At 47.3% G+C, this 18,863-nt stretch overlaps 1 protein-coding gene across 1 annotated transcript in view; it reads right to left on the bottom strand.

Moving 5' to 3' along the window:
* The window catches only part of RNFT2 (ring finger protein, transmembrane 2), a gene marked incomplete at both ends in the record, with an annotated part of 54,395 nt that overhangs the window by 29,149 nt on the left and 6,383 nt on the right, over positions 1 to 18,863 (bottom strand). Inside the window, 2 exons of the mRNA XM_084253252.1 lie at positions 11,772 to 11,925; positions 15,735 to 15,835. Coding sequence (XP_084109378.1) covers positions 11,772 to 11,925; positions 15,735 to 15,835 — 255 coding nt within the window. The remainder of the gene's footprint in view (positions 1 to 11,771; positions 11,926 to 15,734; positions 15,836 to 18,863) is intronic.

Below are 18,863 nucleotides of genomic sequence, written 5' to 3'. Positions count from 1 at the left end.
GGGAAATCCCAGGTGCCACAAGAGCCCAGTCCCTACTGTGTCCCTAGGTGGCAGAATGTACCCTCTGAGAGTCTCCTAGGGAACAGAAGGAAGGGCAAAAAGCAAAACAAGAACAACAAAAAATGATGTGCAGGCCCCTGAGACCAAGGGGAGGGGGAGTGAGTAGGAGAGATGATGGACCAGAGGAGGCTGGGAGATGTGGCCACGTGGCACCTGGTTGGTAGAGAATGTTCTGGCTGTTCTCCGACTGCATGGAGTAATATGCTATCACTTGGGCTGGTGTAACTGAGCCAGGGGTGGGGATGGGGTGGGGTAAGACAGCAGAGAGGAAGATGTACTGAGACTGCCCAAGTTCAAATCCCAGTCGAGCCACTTAACAGCTTGTGACCCTGGTAAGTCAGTTTCTTGCTCTGCAAATAGGGATAATAAGAGTGTCAAACTCATAGCGCTGTTGAGAGGGTCAAATTAGTTCGCTTCAAGCATTCAGAATAGTCCTAGGCACAGTAGCTATTTATTATTACTATATTATATTATCATAGAATATTTCTTATATTATTATTGGTGTTGGTTCTTGGTAAGTTATCTTTTGATATCTGCAAGACCTAGCCTCAAATGATAGCTTGGCCACAAACTTGCTGTGTGGCCCAGGGTAAATGAACACAGCTTGCTGAACTGTGGGTCCCTCGTCTACAAACCAGGGATAATCATCCCGGGACAGACTGCTGGTGTTCCCAATGTCCATTCTCCACACCCTCCTCCAAAATAAGCATCCATATTTTTGCTGAGGTCCACCGGCAGCCACTTAGAAGTAGGCCCCCCGCTCCCTGTGCAGTGACTGTGACTGAGCAGTGAAAGTGAGAGCCACTTCTGGGAAGTCTCTGACAAAGGGAGCGAAAACACTTAGGAATGCTGATGCAAAAATCCTAAGCAAAACAAGAGCGCACAGAATCCAGAAGCCTATCAAATGGATAATATATCATGATCAATTGGGTTAGTTCCAAGAATGCAAACAGATTTCCTTATAGGAAATCTAATAACGGAGTTCTTCAGAGTAAGAGATCCAAGGATGAAAAATCAAATGATTTTTCTTTTAAAGATTTATTTTATTTATTTATGCATACAAGAGCTGCAGTGTAGGCCAAAGGTGTGGGGGGTGACAGGATTCACCAGAGACAGAGTGGGGAGCAGAACAGGCAGACTGACTGAAATACACTGCTGAGGGGAGCAGTGGGCGAGACAAGAAAGGTCTGCTACTCCATGTGGGTCAGCTCCATGCCCAGGGATCGAACTCATGCTGCAGTGGCTGTGGATAGCTTCATAGTGTGAGACTTAACCCCTTGCGCCACCAGGGAGGCCCCTCAAATGATTTTTAATCATATTCAACCACCATTTTTTATTTTAAAAATTTCAATAAATTGGATTAGGTGGACACTAGTCCACACTAATCCACAGCTAACACAATAAAACATCGGCCTCAGTCCCATCATTGATATCTTAATTAATGGGCGGGGGATTGTGATGGTTGGTTTTAGCTATAGTCCCCAGTTAATAAATGAACCACTAATCTAGGTGTTACTGTGAAGGTATTTTGTAAATGTGATTGACATCTACTATCAGTTAATTGAAGTAGATTATTATCCTTAATAATCTGGGTGGGCTCAGCCAATCAACTGAGAGGCCACAGAGCTCTACAGATGCCAGGATGTTCCCTTTTCTTTACAAGGAAGAATGCAAGGTTTAGGCTCCATCTTCTATACTGACATTGCCTGGTAGAGGCTGCTGGGATTGGTGCATCATGGGAATGCTGAAGAGGTGAAGCGGGACCATAAGTGATTAGTGATGCCTGCACCTGAATAGGCTGGTAAATGGCAGCTCCTAAGCTGTTTGCTGTCTCTGGCTTCAGTACTTCTCTCGAGATTAGTGGGCACCTGGGTTACAAATTTTAAGCAGAGCAAAGTAAGAACAAATCCTAGAATTGAGTGTAATCATCTGCGGCTGTGGCATACCATTAAAATTAGCCTGGTGATTTCAAACAGTCATTCTTCAAAACTGACATTTGGCTCAGCTCACTTCTGCTGGTTTTCAGCAGCGTCTCCTTCCTTTGGGGTCTCCTATTTCCCAAAGTGTCTGCCTGCTGCAGAAGACTGCATACCCCTTCCCATTCCCTTGGACACAGGTTTCTGGCAAAGGTCAAGCTAGAAGAATTAGGAATGTAAATGATTCAACTCCCAGCAGGGTCAGCAAGCTCTTCCCTTAAAGGGTTGGGGAGTAAGTATTTTAGGTTTGGTGGGTGATAGAGATTGTCACCACCCACAGGGCTGCCATTGTAGCATGAAAGCAGACAGACAATACTTAAAAGCCTGAGCATGGCTGGGTTCCAACACAGCTTGGTTTACCAAAGCGAGCAGTGGGTCCCGGGTGGTAGTTGGACAACCCCTGAACCAGATTTTTTTTCAGTATATCTCGTTCCTCCCCAACGGGGTTCCATGCTGAATACACTAGCAAAATGGTCAACAAAGTGAGCCAAGTTTCTGGATTGAGGGACTTCCCAGTCTTCACACTGTTAATGTGCTGATTACTACTCTTTAATGAAGTGTCCGTGAGCATTCCCTAAGGCTCCAGGATCAGAGTTAAGTAAATGGCATTTTATTCCATCTGATTTGCTTAGTTTCTTTCTTGAGCACTTTCAACTATAAACACAAAACCACTAACACTATTTCCCTCAGAATAATAATAATTACCTAGCCAACCAGCACTGGGCCTGTGTTATTTTCATTAATTCTCATAACTGGGTTGTAAGTCCTAACATTCCCCTTTTGATGATGGGGACACCAAGTCTCAGTGTGGTTAATCAAAAAAGGCCCTAAGACAGAGACGGTGGTGATAGAATTTGAATTTGAGTTTAATTTCAGAGTTTGTACTGTATGCAGTGCCAAAAAAAAAAAAAAAAAAAGACACTGTCTTGCTTCTTTTTCTATTTACATCCTCTAGAATCTTCTTGGCAATGACAGAGATGGAAGTTTTTTGAAAAATGGCAAAGCACGATAAACATTAGGTAATTACTGGCTTTCTGTCTGTTCCAGTGACTCTGATGGTGAAGACAGAATTAACATCTTCAGTAGCAGCTACAGATGCCTCAAGGGGACTTGCTGCTCCCCACCTGCATGCCCCCCCACCACGCCATACCTGTGTGGCCTTCCTGCATGCCTCTGACAACTAGTTTCTCATCTGCAGAATGGGAATAGAAGTACCCATTTCACAGAACTGTTGATAGGACCAAATGAAATCATGCAAATAAAGCATTTTATATGTGGACAAACGGAGAAAGCTTGGGAGACTTGAACTGTTCTTATTTGCCTTTTTTTTTTTTTGCTGAACTACTAGCTTTGCTACCTTTAAGTGCAGTGAACCTTGATTTTCAAGGGTCAGGAAACGGTTCAGCTCCCTGGGCTGGAGAACTACAGAATTTATGAGTCAAAGAGGGCTAAGAAATTCACAACTGTCCAAAGTGTCCTTAGAAGAAGCCTTTCTTAAAACACAGTTTTCAAATAGTTTCCACAATACAAAAATTCAACTGTTGAAATAAAGAAAGTGAATTTTTATATATTGCATCCTATGAGATGTATAATTGAATCCTCATAACACCCCTGGAGGTCACCTGTTGGACAGCCCCCCAAATTTCCCACCTATCTCAAAGGACCGTTACCAGGATGAGACATCACCCCTGGATATGTTACAGAACACTATGGGAGAGACTCTGAAGATGGAATTAAGGCTACTAATCAGTTGACCCTAAATTCATCAAGAGAGATTATTCAGGATGCTTCTAATTTAATCATACAAGCTCTTTAAAAGCAAAAGGGGAAGTTGGGGGGATGGGAAGCGTGGGAAGGATTCCACAGAACATTTCTGGTTGGATGATGAAGAAGGTTAAAGGTGCTGAGAGTGGCCTCTGCAGTTCCCATACACCAATGGCCAGCAAGAAAACAGAACCTCAGTCCTCCCGCCACACAGACCTGAGTTCTGCCAACAACTGCATGAGTCTGGAAGTGAGTACTTCTCCAGCACCTCTGTAGGGGCCCAGCCTGCCCACACTTCCATTTTGGCCATCTTGGACAGCACTGCCCAAGACTCCTGGGCCCTGAGTACTGAATTTTAATTAAGTGAAGGAGTAAGGTGGACAAGTCAGCTTTTAATGATTGCTACTGTTGATGGGAAGTGGGTATATGATGTGTATGTTTCTGGGACAAGAGATCTGCCTTCCTTAGGAGGTTTGGGTTTAAGAACAAGTTTCATTTGCAGAGAAAGGAGTGACAGGACAAAGGTTCAGATGGTGACTTGCTCCTTTTTCTAATCTCAGGGTCCAGTATTGCCCCTGTGAGCAGTCAGGCCCTGATACCAGCAGTGGGATGGGAAAGAGAAAGACACTGCTGCAGAGAGCTGTGTGATGGTGGGGGGCAGCAGGCTTGCATTTGCTCCCCACAATAGGTCATCAGCTGAGACCCCTCCCACAGTCCATAACACATTGTGTGTTTTCTGTGAGACAGAAAATAAGTATAAAACAATCTCATCATCTCAGGTATGGCTTCAGGCCAGGAAGGAGATGCAAAGGCGGTGCATGAATGCGTGCTGGGGACAACCTCTTTTCACAGGGCAGTGACAAGCTCTCGGCACAAGTGGCATTGGAGTGGGGCCTGAAGATGGGATGGAGGCAGCATGGGCACAAAGGGGAAAACCCAGCTGAGGTGCAGTGAGTGCAAAGGGCCTGACGAGGAAGGTACAGGGGGTACTGGGGGCAGGAGATGGAGTCTGGAGAGGTGGGAAGGAGCGAGATGGGGCCAAACCAAGAGGCATGGCTTATGTCTGTTGTCAGGATCGAAAGATTAGCAGCCGCTCTACACATCTGGTCAGCACCATGGTTTGGGGCTGAGGCTGCAGATCAGGGGCTGCCATGGGGAACCCCATGATGACCAGGGGACACGTTCTCCCAGGGGCCCCAGATGACCGAGATTCCTGATGGACCCACGGTGTCAGAAGGCATGTGGGAACTCGTGGCTCACCCAGCCTTGCACGTCAGGGACCGTGGGCCCATCAAGTTCACCCAAACACCGAAAGCCCTTCCAGAATAATGATCACAATATTCAAAACCAACCCACCCTCTCAGAGGATGGCGCGGAGGGCAGGAAAGAGCATCTGTGCCGTGAGCCATTAGGGGTCCCTGACAGATGTGCTCTCCCCCTCGACACCCCCCAGCTGCAAATGAAGACCTGTCCTTTTCTTGTCCTCAGACAAGGATTGATGAGGATTCGGGAGAGCACTCAGACAGGCAAGGAAAGGCTGTGAACCTTTTCCAAGCCCGCAATTTATCTTGAGGAGACTATTCACATCACTTTCCACAGCCTGGATTATGCTCTGACCTGGCACATTAATCTCGCTGAATAAAATAATAATAATCAGAAAAAGGGAGCTGGACAGTTGCCAGCGAGGCATTAATAACTGTCGCCGCCACCTCGGCGGTGCAGGGAAGGGGTGCTGAGTCTCTCCCCACCCCCTTGTCCCCAGCAATGCCGGTCTGAAGGAGAAAGAGGTGAGGTGGCTATGTCCTGAAACAGGGGGAATTACATGTGGATGGTGTGTGGGGACTCCACTCCTCGATCGATTCTGAGGAATTTCCCACACCCATCCCAGGAACTGTCATGGGAGTTGAGTGGGGCCTAATAACTTGGAGCTGCTGTGTGGCCTTCGGCTACTTCCTTAACCTCTCCTTGTGTTTGTTTCCTCCCTTGGAAAACAGGGGAGGAATATAAACTGGTATCACCACTGTGGTTAAATATAAACTTAAATATAAAGAGTTAAATATAAAGTTTCCATATCACTCAGCAATTCTAAGGTATTTGCTTAAAAAAAAAAACTGTGTAATAACAGATACTAGTACATGGATGTTCAAAGCAGCACTTTTCATAAGAGTTAAAGAGTGGAAATCCAAATACCCATTGTTGGATGAATGGATAAATGATGGTTTAGCCACACAATGGAATATTATTCAGCCATAAAAAGGAACAAATTGCTGACTCATGTTACGTGGATGAACCCTGAAAACATGATGCCATGTGAAAAAAGTCCCACACAAAAGACTTCACGATATTTGATTCATTTATCATCGTATACCCAGAATAGGTAAATCCACAGAACTAGAAGGCCGAAAGGTGGTTGCCAGAAACTGGGGGGATAAGGGGTGACTGCAAAGGCAGTCAAATGTCTTGGGGATAGACAGAGAGGATGGTTACACATCATTGTGAAGATACCCAGTGGCACTAAAGTATATACTTTAAAATGATACCTTATATGTTATGTTATATGAATATGTTAATGTTATATGAATTTTATATAACATGAATATGAAAAAACACAACAATAGCACTTGCTAGAGGACAGATGCCTAAAGGAAATGAGCTTAAGCAGTGCCACCCTACTCGAGGGCTGACTCCACGCTGGTTTTTGCTGCTGTGATTATTGTTACTACAAGACTTGAAATCTTTGGCAAGTTATTTCATTCAGTTTCTGCTCTGGGAAAAGCTGCATCTATCCTCCCAGGATTAAGATGAAATGAGACAAGGTCTTCAGTACACTATGAGTTCCATGAGGATGGGATATTTGTTCACGTTGCTCACTGATATATCCCTCGTGCCTAGAACAGTGCCTGGCACAGAGTTGGCTCAAAAAATATTTTTTTGAACAAAAGGCACTGCTTAACACATTGCCTGGCTCTTGATAATTGCTCAGCAATATTCAGCATGCTTACTATTATTAGTTTGACTGCCAGATTTCTCTGAGGCTCCCTACATGGTTTTCTAGCACAGAGAAGTGAGTACAACTTTGCCTTGTGGATTTCTTTGTCTTCATGACAGGGGGTTTGGACACCTACCAAACACAAAAGATTTGAATTGAGCTGAGAATGGAATCAAAGTTCTCACTATTGCTAAAGGGGAAGTAGGGAGAGTTAGTATAGTTGGCTTGATACTCCACTCAGCCACTTACCCATCTACCCTCTTGTCTCTCTGTCCATCCACCCATCCATCCTCCATCAAATATCCACTTATCCCTGCATTCATCTATCCACCCATTCACTTGTCTACCCATCTATCCACATATCCACCAACCTTCCCATTTAGCCATCCAATTCATCCATCTACCTACATATCCATCCATCCGTCCATCCGTCCATCCATCCATCCATCCATCCACCCATCCATCCATCCACCCATCCAAACATACATACATGAATACATAAATATATACATCCACTACATGTTTCTGGGTGCATATTAGGTGCTGGTGATTCATCAACCAACAATCTAGATGTATTCACTTCCTGCTGCCACAGAGATTACCATCAAACAGAGAAGGCGGACAATTAAACAAGTGCTTAGTCAGGGTGCTGGTGCTGGGAGTACAGGGTACCGTGGGAGTCCTCAGTAGGGGCACCATGTCTAGCCTGGAGGGGTATGGAAGGTTTCTAAGAGGCTGTGACCTGCAGAAGGAATTGGAATAGTTGAGGCACAAGAAATGTGAAGGGCCTCTGAGGCAGAAGGCTCAGCAGATGCTGCAGGTGAGAGACAGGGTGGCAGCCAGCCCACCTGGAAGCTGTTACTCAGCGCTCAGTTTGTTCAGCTAGGAAATGGGGCAGGAAGAGCATCAACCACATGTCGGATGGGACCAGGTAGTGTAACACGTGCAGAGCAGCGAAAGAGGCAGGGTCTGGCAGATGTACAGGGGACAGGCTGGGGTGGGCAGGAGAGAGGGATGAGCAAGGATGCCAGACAGGTGGAAAAGAATGCACAGTCTTGCCTGCTTCCTCTCTAGGAAATGAATATTCTGCCCCTCATTTGATCTGCATATACTGTCTTTTTATTCTGAGGCTCATGCAGGGTTTTATTAGCATCTCGATTTCTTACAGGGAGACTCGCTTTCAGGAACACCGACTCACCTGAGGCCCTGTGGCTGGAAGGTGGCAGGGTCAGGAATGGCCCAGGACTCTGGCACCTGGATCATCTCCCGACGAGCCCAAGGCCTTGGGGGTTGGAAGACTTGAATTCTTACCTAGATCAATCGTGGATAGCTGGGTGTTTGGGGACAGATCATCTTATTTCTATCTCAGTTTCTGGATATTAAGAGAAATAATGGCCACTGAGAGATAGCAGTTCCTAATCCCTGCAACCTGTGCATGTGACCTTATTTGGAAAAAGGGCCTTTGAAGACATGATTAAGTGAAGGCTATTGCAGGGGGAGAAACCATCCAGGAGGACCTAAAGACAACTGCCTATACCCTCACAGGAGAGAAGCAGAGGGAAACTTCATACACACAAAAGAGAGTGACCCAAGCATAGAACCGGAGGTGGAGAGACGTGGCTACAAGCCAAGGAACACAGCAGCCACCAGAAGTGGGAAGACGCAAGAAACACCTCCCCCTCCCCCACAAACAGGTGGAGGAAGAGCTACCCTGCTGTCAACTCAATTTCAGCTGGGACACTGATTCTGGAATGTGTTCTCCAGAACTGTGAGAGAATAAAGGTCTGTGTTCAGCTACTAAATTTGGGGTAATTTGTTATAGCAGCCTCAGGACATGGATACTCAGTCTGTCGTCTAAAAAGATGACAAGGGGCCTCCCTGGTGGCGCAAGGGGTTAAGACGCAACCTACGAAGCTGTCTGCAGCCTCTGCAGCACGAGTTTGATCCCCGGCCAGCCTGGGAGCAACCCACATGGCACAGCAGACCTCTCCTGACTCGCCCACTGCTCCCCTCAGAAGTGTACTTTGGTCAATCTGCCTGTTCTGTCCCCACTCTCGGTGAATCCTCTCACCCCCCCACACCTTTGGCCTGTACCTCAGAGGTATGCATAAATAAATAAATCTTAAAAAAAAAAAAAAGATGACAAAACATTTTGTCTCTGAGCTCTAACAATAACAAGCTGCAGTTGTTGAGTGCCAACCGTGTACTGAGACATCGGTGTACCTATTATAGCCTCTGGCTTTCCTCTGATGGAATATGGTTACGCTTGCTGATGGACAAGGACATGGAGAAGAATCTAGCAGGAATTCAGAATGTACCAGGTGATGAGGAACCACTAACTGCCTGTTTCCCACTCCATTTTGAGATTCAGCGTGGGCCCTGAAACTGTGATGCCCCGGGCTGTGTGACTCCGAGTTGCTGCCTGGCCTCTGTACCTTCCATGTGCTCATCCATTAGCGAGAGTAACCACACCTGCATCAGAGGAAAGCCAGAGCCTCTGAGAGATACACAATGTCTTGGTACACAGTTGGCTCAGTACACAGTACTCAATAATTGCAGTGTGTTATTATTCGTTTTCAGTATTCCAGGCAGTCGATGCAGCTTCCTCACATGCCTGGACTTACAGCATGTGTCCTCACTGGGTATTGAAAGGGTTTCCTGTCTTATTGCCGTCTGTAGGTTATCAACCAGAAAGCATAAGGCAGGGGTTGTATCTAAGTCTGCTCCACTGGCCTGTCGCTCATTCTCTGTTTACTGAGTCCTACACAGTGCGAGATCTTGAGGCTAGACCGATGGACGACATGGATTTCCTGGATAGTGGGAAGACAGCAGTGAATCTAGTAATCACGCAAATGGGGAATCACAAAGTGTCACATGCAGTGAAGGTAAAAGACTTGTCTGCAGGATCTAAAAGTGACTTTGAGTCCAGGTTTGAAGGATGAGCACCCTTTGGAGAAGCAGCATCTCTGTGGTCTGGAGGGGCTGAGAAGGGCTGAGACAGGAGGAAGAGCTGGGGAAGAAGCACGGAGGGGGAGCAAGAGTGGTGTGGCATGAGGCTGGCAAGGTGGGCAGGGTGGACTGGGCAGGCTTGGAGTGTGGTCTTTGTCCTATGCACAGTGGGCATCCCTGGAGGGTTTAATTCGGGTATAAGTGATGGGTAGGGATGAGCACATTTGTTTTCTTTAAAAAGACTATTCTGGTTGCAGGGAAGAGAATGAACTGGAGGGATCAGAGTGGGCAGATACACGGAGACTACCTTGGTCCAACAGTGGCCTGGACTAGGGTGGTGGCAGTGGAGATGTGGAGGGAGGGTGGATTCCAGAAAAACTCAAGAGGGAAACGGAACAGAACCTGGTTACCGGCTAGCAGAGCAAGGAAAGAAGAGGAAGAGTCCAAGGCAACTGCCAGGCTGCTGACCTGAGCAAGGGGACGGACGGAGGTCTCAGTCTCTGGGCTCCGGAATAGCAAGGAGGCCCCAGCTTCAGGGGGGAGCATGAGTTCATTCTTGGAAATCTGTCTGCTGTGTCAGTATCTGATGCTCCTCAACCCTACCCCTGCTGCAAGTGCCCCCACCTCAGGCAGCCATGTTTTATCCCAGTTGACCCTGTTTCCTCTTGATGATTGTTGACTGGGTAAGAGGTGGCACATGACCCTATGCAGCCCACTGATTGGTCACTGAACTATAAAGTGGCTGGTGCAAAACGTGAACTGGGCCAACCAGATTCCTTCTCTTATAGAAGTGAACATGTCCAAACCCCTTCTTGTATAAGTGGAGGATCTCTCTTGAGATCACAGCATGAAGCCAAGAGTCATGGGCCTGACTTGGCAACCTCTAGCTGTGTGGCCTTGGGCAAGTCATCAAACCTCTCTGTGCTTTCACTTCCACATCTGTGAAAATGGGATGGTAGGACTAACAGTACCCACTTCCTGGGGGTGTGGGGATGAGTCAATGAGTTAATGCATATAGAGGATGTAGAACTGTAGCCACCACATGGTAAATGCCCTGCAAGCATTTGCTGTCACACTTGTTATTTCTGGTCCTAGCGAGAACAGGCAGAAAGTGCTTCATGGTTGACCATCTGTTCCCAAGGATCATTTAGCACCAGCCATCGTGTACTCCAGTAAGGGTTCTGCCTCTCCTGCCCCTCCTGGACCCTCTGAAATCCCACAGCCAACATGCACTAAGAGGTGGGGGCTTCTGCCATGTCCCCCATGCTGGCTTCAGTCCTAGCACCTCCCCAGCCGGGTCTGGCCAGGGCATGGCTCCAGCTGGGTATGGGGAGGGGCTTCTTACTACTTGAGAAAGACTGATGCTCCCTGTGTCTATGTTGGTTGGGGTCTGAGTCCACTAGCAGGAGCTGGCTCACCCAGAATAGGCAGCTGATGGCTGTAAGCTACTCCTGCTCAAGGCACATGACCTCTGGCCACGTAGCTCCTGGCCCCTCACTGGCTTACTGCGTCTCTCCTCCAATGGAGTGAGGCCTGAGCAGGTACTCGCGGAAGCAGACCATTCAGAAGCTTCTCCCAGAGGTTCCTAGACAGCCCTAGAACATGAAGCTTGTGAGAACAGTTCTTGGTCAGGACTTCAGAGAGAGGAGATGACTGGAAATGGAGTTGATATCAACCATGCTGACGTGAAAAAGCCCCCGTAAGAAGCAGGACCCAGAACATATCAATGTGCTTTTCTCTTCTCTGAGGTGAAATGTAAGTGAAAACCACATCAGGGGCAACTTTGAACAATGAAACTCAGGAAATATACTTGGAGAGCAGAGGTGTCACAAGAAGGCAGTGATAAGACAACCATGCTCAGCTTTAAGGAGTTACAAGAGGTGGATAACACATTTCCTACCTCAAGTTCTGTTTATTTTACATACTGACATCAGCTCTGTTCACAACCACTCCTTTCTCCCTTAGAAGGTACCTGGAAATCCCTGCATGATCGACGTGACTGAGTCTCCCTGGAGGCCACAGTCAGTGCCTACCTTGGACTTGACGGCCAGGATGATCTTGGGCAGGGCCACCACAAGGCACTTGAGGGCGATGGTGATGTACTTCAGCACAAAGTCTGCAATCCCCACAATCCACAGCAGGTCAAAGAAGTCCAGTGTCTCCAGGTTGGGCTTCAGGAATATGAGGCTGGGGTGGGGGGAGGAGTCAAAGAGTCAGGATGCTCCCTTAGGAGAACTGGCCTTCGCACTACTCACCCTGGGAGCCTTGGACGCATCACCTCTAGGCAGAGTATTGAAGTGGATAGTCAGACATCTGTGTCTTAATTCTGATCTGTTACTAACTGGCTGGGTGACCTCAGATGGTATCTTGACCTCTCTGAGTCGCAGTTCCCTTGAGCATTAAATGATAAGACTGGCCTGGAGCATCACTAGTTAAGGTCCCTTCCAGTCTGATAGGTCTACAACAGGTTTCACAAGAAAAGCAAAGAGGAAGTAAGGAAGGAGAGAAGCAGGACTGGCCAACACTGTGTAACAGGGAGGACAGTGGAGAGAGAAAGGAAACTGATGTGCTAGACACTAAGCTCCTTACTTACTGTCCTGAGCAGTGAGCATTGTTTATTCCCACCTTATAATGAGACACTGAAGTTTGGAGAAGTGAAATAAAGGTGCCCGAGGTCAGGATGCATGATACACATATGTGTATTACTATTAGTCAGCCTTGAACTTGAATCTCGGCTTCTCCATTTATTGGATCCTGTGCAAATAATGTTACTTCTGTAAGCCTCAGTGTTCTCATTAATAAAATGGGAATCATTCCCTTCCTCTGGGTGTTACTAGCAGGACTGGACGAGATAATAGACATACTGCATACCCCACCATGCAGCAAAGATGACGATAAATATACTCTATGAGGGCCTCCCTGGTGGCACAAGGCATTAAGACACAGCCTATGAAGCTGTCCACAGCCACTGCAGCATGAGTTTGATCCCCAGCCAGGGAGCTGCCCACATTGCACAGCAGACCCCTCTTGGCTCACCCGTTGCTTCCCTTAGCAGTGTATTTAGGTCAATCTGCCTGTTCTGCTCCCCACTCTGTCTCTGGTGACTCCTCTCACCCCCCACACCTCTGGTCTGTACTCCAGATCTTGTATGCATAAATAAATAAATCTTAAAAAAAAAAACAACTCTATGAGAAAGATTGTATTACCCCATTTTACAGATGAGGACACTGAGGCACATAGCAGAAAAGTAACATACAGAGAGTCCTACAGCTATTAAGGGACAGAGGCAGATTTGAGTCCAGGTTCCTGCCTGCCATCAGCGCTCTCAATCCTCACTCTGCAGCAGAGCTACTGGGAGTGCATTAACCTAACCCCTTTCATCCATCGGTGACCAAGTAAGTTAATCTCACACTCAATTCTGTGCTTACTTCATTGGAGACAGACAAGCAGTTCTCAAACTGGCGCAGGTCCACAGACCACACTGTGAACACCACTGTTCTCTGCCACTTCTGAGGACAATAATGTTATTCATAATAACAATAGAAGCAAAAACATCTTGGCTTTTTATAGCATCGTGGTCCTACTCTACATACTTTGGCGTGCCTTAACTCATTTTGTCTTCCCAAAGACTCCACGAAGTGGATACTATGATCATCCCATTTGGAGCTGGGGAAACTGAGTGCTGAGAGGTGGAATCACCTGCCTGTGGCAGCTCAGCTGGAAGGTGGAGCTAGGATTAGAATCAGCACCCTCTCTGTGCACCCCTCTTTTCTTTCCACTGAATTAGAGGTTCCGAAAAAGGCCAGCCCGAGTCCTACCTGCCTCTGTGGAAGCAGGAAACAGAGAGGGTGCTTTCTGAATGCTCCAACATTCCACAATGTCATTCAATGCCATTTCAAGATGACGTCGACAGGAATAAAAAAATCCTGGCTGATGCTGAATAAAATGGTATTTGAGGACCTGGCTTCATCATACAATGCTTTGCTTAAAGTTGCAGTTTCCAAGACCCCACCAGCCACACTCAGTGAGGACGTAGTGGACTCTGCTAGGCTGGCAGAAACAGGGGCAAACTGACTGTTGTAGTATCCTCTGAACAAACTGGCTTGAAAAAAATTTTTTTTGCTTTTATTTAAAATAATCTATTTCTAATTATGATAAAAATCCTTAAAGAATTATAGCAGGGCTAATCACGCAAACAATCTCTCTGGGCAATCTCTCACACACTCCCAGCGTCCTTCCACATCCCAGTCTTGTCTCTGTGGGAGTCCTGGCCTCTAAGTTTGGGTGGCCACCCACGTTAAAATTCGGAGGGAGGTTTGCAGCCCTGAGCTCCCTTCACTGGCTCTGCTCCTGTCTTCCCTGGGGCTCTCGCAGCTCTGGTGGGTGTTGCCAACTTCTGCTTCTCTATCACTCTGATGAGTAGATACCTTCCACTTTCCACTTTTATCTCAGAGACATGCGGTAATCACTGCTCTGGGTCTACCATCTTCATGGTTTTTCCTGCTTTTGGTTTTGGAGGAGAAGCGTGCAAAAGTGGTTTCCCCAGAGTAACCACATAATTCACTTATTTCTAAAGTACATATGAACTTCAATGGACGGGTATATTTTACTGCCAGCTTTGCTGCTCAGTAGGCACCACCCTCCAGAGGTATAACGTCAATTATTTATTTATTTTTAATTTTTTTTTTAAATAGAGGCATGTTTTATTTTATTTATTTATTTATTTGTTTGTGTGTTTTGTTTATACATGCACTGGGTACAGTCAGAAGCGCGGGAGGGTGAGAGAATTCACCAGAGCCAGAGCGGGGAGCAGAGCAGGAAGAAGGACCGAAGTACACTGCTGAGGGGAGCAGCGGGCGGCAGGAGAGGTCTGCGCACCATGTGGGACCCTCCTCCGGTGCCCAGGAGCATCCGGGGATCGAACCGGCGCCACAGAGGCTGTGGGCAGCTTCGCAACCCAGCGCTCAACCGCTGCGCCACCGGGGAGGCCCTATAACGTCAATTATGATGTGGTAATGATGTGTCTAATGACTTAGGGTGCTCAATATTTTTTGTGTACATATAACATTTGGCCGTCCAGTGGCTACAGCAAGAATTGACTTCGTCCTGAGTTCACAAAGAAGGCAAGTAAGGGAGGCTCTAGAAAGTTCTATTACTTGGCAAGGGCACAAGGTTGGTGAGTGGCAGGACTAAGACCCTCTGAGGTTGGTCATCAGACTTCAAATCCTGGGAAGACTCAAGCTTGTGGGTATGGGTTACCTATTGGGATGAAGCATCAGTTTCCTCATCTGTGAAATGGGGACATCGATACCTGCTGGGTCACTGGAACGGAAAAACGTGGTAATGGCTGTTGGCATCACTTACCAACATGCTCTAGACTGCTCACATCCATTAGGAAGAAGTCTCAGTACTGTTAATTTGCTCTGCCTCTTTTTAATCACTTTATATCCTTCTCTTTCTGGCTGCCAGCTTGACTTGGTCCTGCTTTGATGGGGGCACAGAGGTCTGAGCCTGTGAGTGTGATCATGCCCAGAGAATGGCATGAGCTGGAAACTCATCCAACATTCTGGGAAACTCCACCTGCTACACTGTCCACCAGGACCTTGACATTCTGGGCTGGACAGCTAATGTGTGTGAGCTGCACAGTGATGCCTTGGAATGAACTCCCCAAATTGCTTTTATGGGGTGGCTCCAGAAAGTGGTGAAACTACTCACTCCTCAAAGTCCATCTTCAAAACAGATGTATGGGATCTGAAAGCTTGGCTCAGATTTCCACCCTGTGCCCTCACTGGCCAGCACTCCCCCAATTTCATACCCCCTTCCCCCTGTCTTCTACTTGGCTGCTAGAAAATAGAAAATCACATATGTGGGGAACTGGAAAGCTATAGCGTGGTGCTGGCACATTGTTCCAAGTGAAGGGGTCATAGATCCCAAGTCCAACAAAGAACGCCCCCACCCCTGCCATTTCCCACTAGAGGTCAGACTCCCTTGCTCACCTGTTATACAGCTGCTGGGAACTGAATGTATAGAGCACATACAGGGTGTTCCCTGCCAGAAAGGTCAAGATCCACAAGATGACCAGCACTGACCTCTTCTCCTGGAAACAAAGCAAGAGATTCGTGGGGATGCTGCCAAAAACGCATATGGCAGAACATTCCGGAATATTCCTTGATAAGCAACAACCTGTTCCTTTCTCAAAACTTTGGAGGAAACAGGGTTAATGGCGAAGGGAAGGGAGCTGACTTCTTCCCATTATGCTGGAACCCAAGGGATGATCACAGAAGAAGTGACAGAAAAGTTGAAACCTGTTTGGAGAATTATCCAGAAAGGCAGGAGAGCATGTGGTTAGCAGCATGGATTCTGGAACTGTATGGTCCAGGATCCAATCTGAGCCTATTACCTGGGGGATGACTAATCCTGGAAAAGTTATTTAAACTCTTTGTATTTTCCTTTTTTCACCTGTAAAATGGACATATCATGTATACGTCTCAGACTTGGGAGAATTAATGTACATGAAACACTTAGGACAGTACTTGACATGCAGTTCATGTTAATTCACATTTCCTGTAAGGAACAAAGGCACAGAGAGGTTAAGTAACTCCTGCTCAGGGCACATCTTTTTCTTTTAGATTTATTTTTATTTATTTATGCCTACAAGAACTGGGGTGTAGGTCAGAGGTGCGGGGGTGGGGAGGAAGGGTGATGGGATTCACCAGAGACAGAGCGGGGAGCAGAACAGGTGGATCTACTGAAATACACTGCTGAGGGGAGCAGCAGGTGAGACAGGAGAGGTCTGCTGCGCCATGTGGGTCAGCTCCCTGGCCAGCTGGGGATTGAACTTGTTCTGCAGAGGCTGGAGATAGCTAGATAGCGCTGAGACTTTAACCCCTGTGCCACCAGGGCACATGTTTTCAGCCTCAGTGCTCTCATTTGAAAATGAGGGTTTCGGCAAGAATGAAGTCAAATGCATACAAGTAAAATGTTGTCTGCTACAGGTTCAGATTTCAGTTCCCTGAATGGTGGCACCTATTATTCAGACTTTATAATTCAGCAGTTGATACAGATCGACAGGTTGGAAACTTCTGTTCTGACTTTTTCTAGCATGGTCCTCTTGGCAACTGCCCGGGTTGACAATTCAATAAAGGCAGAGCCAGGTTTACGGGATCAAATCCAAGTTCATGCACATGGCCGTTGAAGCCTTTCACAATCCATTTTCCTTTCTCCAGCCTTGTTTCTGTTTAGCCCCCAGGAAAACTATCTCTGTTTGCCGTTTCCCAGCAGCTTCTTGGCCTGAGAGCAAATGTAGAAAATTTCTGGAGAAAGCGCAGAGCCAGTCATGTTCCCACCCGTGTGCCCTAGGAGACGCAGGCAGACCCCAATGCCGCTGATTCTCAAAAGCTCATCTTTTCCTGGACCAGGGCGGCTGCATTGCTGGAATAAGATGAGGTCATAACTTTCCCCAGCGTAACCTTCCCTGCGGTTTCGGTAAATGCTCCACTGTCTGCAGACATAGCTCAGCACCCCACACACTGTTACGATGCACATTTCCATAGAGGAGACAAAATAAATGCATCTCCATCCACCCATTATTTCAGGAGCGGTCAAGGTTAACGACCCTAGAAACCACCTCCAACCAACAACCAACTGCTCTCATCAATGTGATTAATCCACGAGGCAGCACTTTCTTACCCCAATAAATAATAGATTCCAGCTTTATCCTCTGTAAATCCCAGCCAAAGGTGGACGAGCAGGAGGACGCCTGAGAAGCCAGACTTTGAAGGACAAAGGGGGTACTTCTCCAGCAGGACAGCACGACTCCTAAACTTTATTACAGAAAATATGCACAGACAGGCACCCTATCTCCTGTGTCTGCATATGGTTCAAGGAGCTGCTAGAAGCCCAACTGTGGATCCTGGCATCAACTTGGCCCTAAAATGCAAGTCCAGGCACCGTTCAGATGCTATTACAGTTGAGCGGGACCAGGGCCCAAAGGACCCCACTGTGGAGTGGATCTACCTGCTGTTCCGACAGCAGCAGAAAGGGGTCCGCATGAAGATGAGGCTAAGGGTCAGGAAGGACCTCTGGCTCCATGCCCAGCGCTGGGCCTAAACCTGCTCGTGTGTTGAGTGGCAACTGAGCTGCCCTCCTTGCCCCAGAGAGGCCCACGTGCTTTTGAGCAAGCTGATGGGTGGCTGTCACGGGATCACATGCATCTGATAGAAATAGCTTGATTTAATATTTGCTAAATGCCAAGACCATTTTAAACACCTGCAATGCACGGTCTCATTTAATCTTCTCAATGAATGCCGGGAACAGTGGCTTCTCCAGACGCAGCACTTGATGCTGAAATCCCTAAGGTATGCTTCCCGTCTGAGGGCTTGCAGGTGGATGTAGCAACTGGGATTGGAACCTGGGCTGAGCATGGGCTCCGGGATTAATGCCTGGGTTCACATCCTGATGCCACTATACTGGCTGTGTGACCTCAGGGAAGGAGCTTGTGTCTCTGAGTGACTGTTTCCTATTGGGAAAATGAGATATGAATGATTTTGCTGGGATGAATCAGCAAGACAAGGTGTGCAAAGGGCATGGCTGTACTGGGCACAGTACTGAGCAGGTAGAAGCAGGCATTCGGGACAATGGTGGTGCAGCTGTATGTCTCAGCAAATATGAGGGTGGCTTGAGCTAAAAGGCTAAGTATCAGGAGAATTAGAATGGGCGGGGGCTTTGGGGGACATGCCGATGTTCTATTTGGGGATCAGCCTGGGGTGGAATGGCCACCCAAAGATGTTTCCATCCTAACCCCTGCAAGCTGTGACTGTGTTAGGTCACATTTGAAGGGGGAATTAAGGTTGCTAGTCAGCTGACCTAGTGATGGGGAGAATCTTCTGGATTATCCAGTTGGGCCCAATATAATCACAAGGATCCCTAAAAGCGGAAGAGGGAGATGGAAGAGGACAGTCAGAGGGGATGTGGAAGGATGGCCACAGAGGTGCAACAGTGCCAACTGGAAGAAAATGGAAGGTGCTGTGAGCCAAAGAAGGTGGGTTTGGAAAAGGCAAGGGAAGAGATTCTCCCAACCCTCTTGAAGGAAGAGTCTTGACACCTTGATCTTAGGCTAGAGAAAG

The sequence above is a fragment of the Talpa europaea genome (genome assembly GCF_964194135.1).
Source record: "Talpa europaea genome assembly, chromosome: 14".
Lineage (NCBI taxonomy): Eukaryota > Metazoa > Chordata > Mammalia > Eulipotyphla > Talpidae > Talpa > Talpa europaea.
This window is presented reverse-complemented; position numbering and strand designations above follow the sequence as displayed.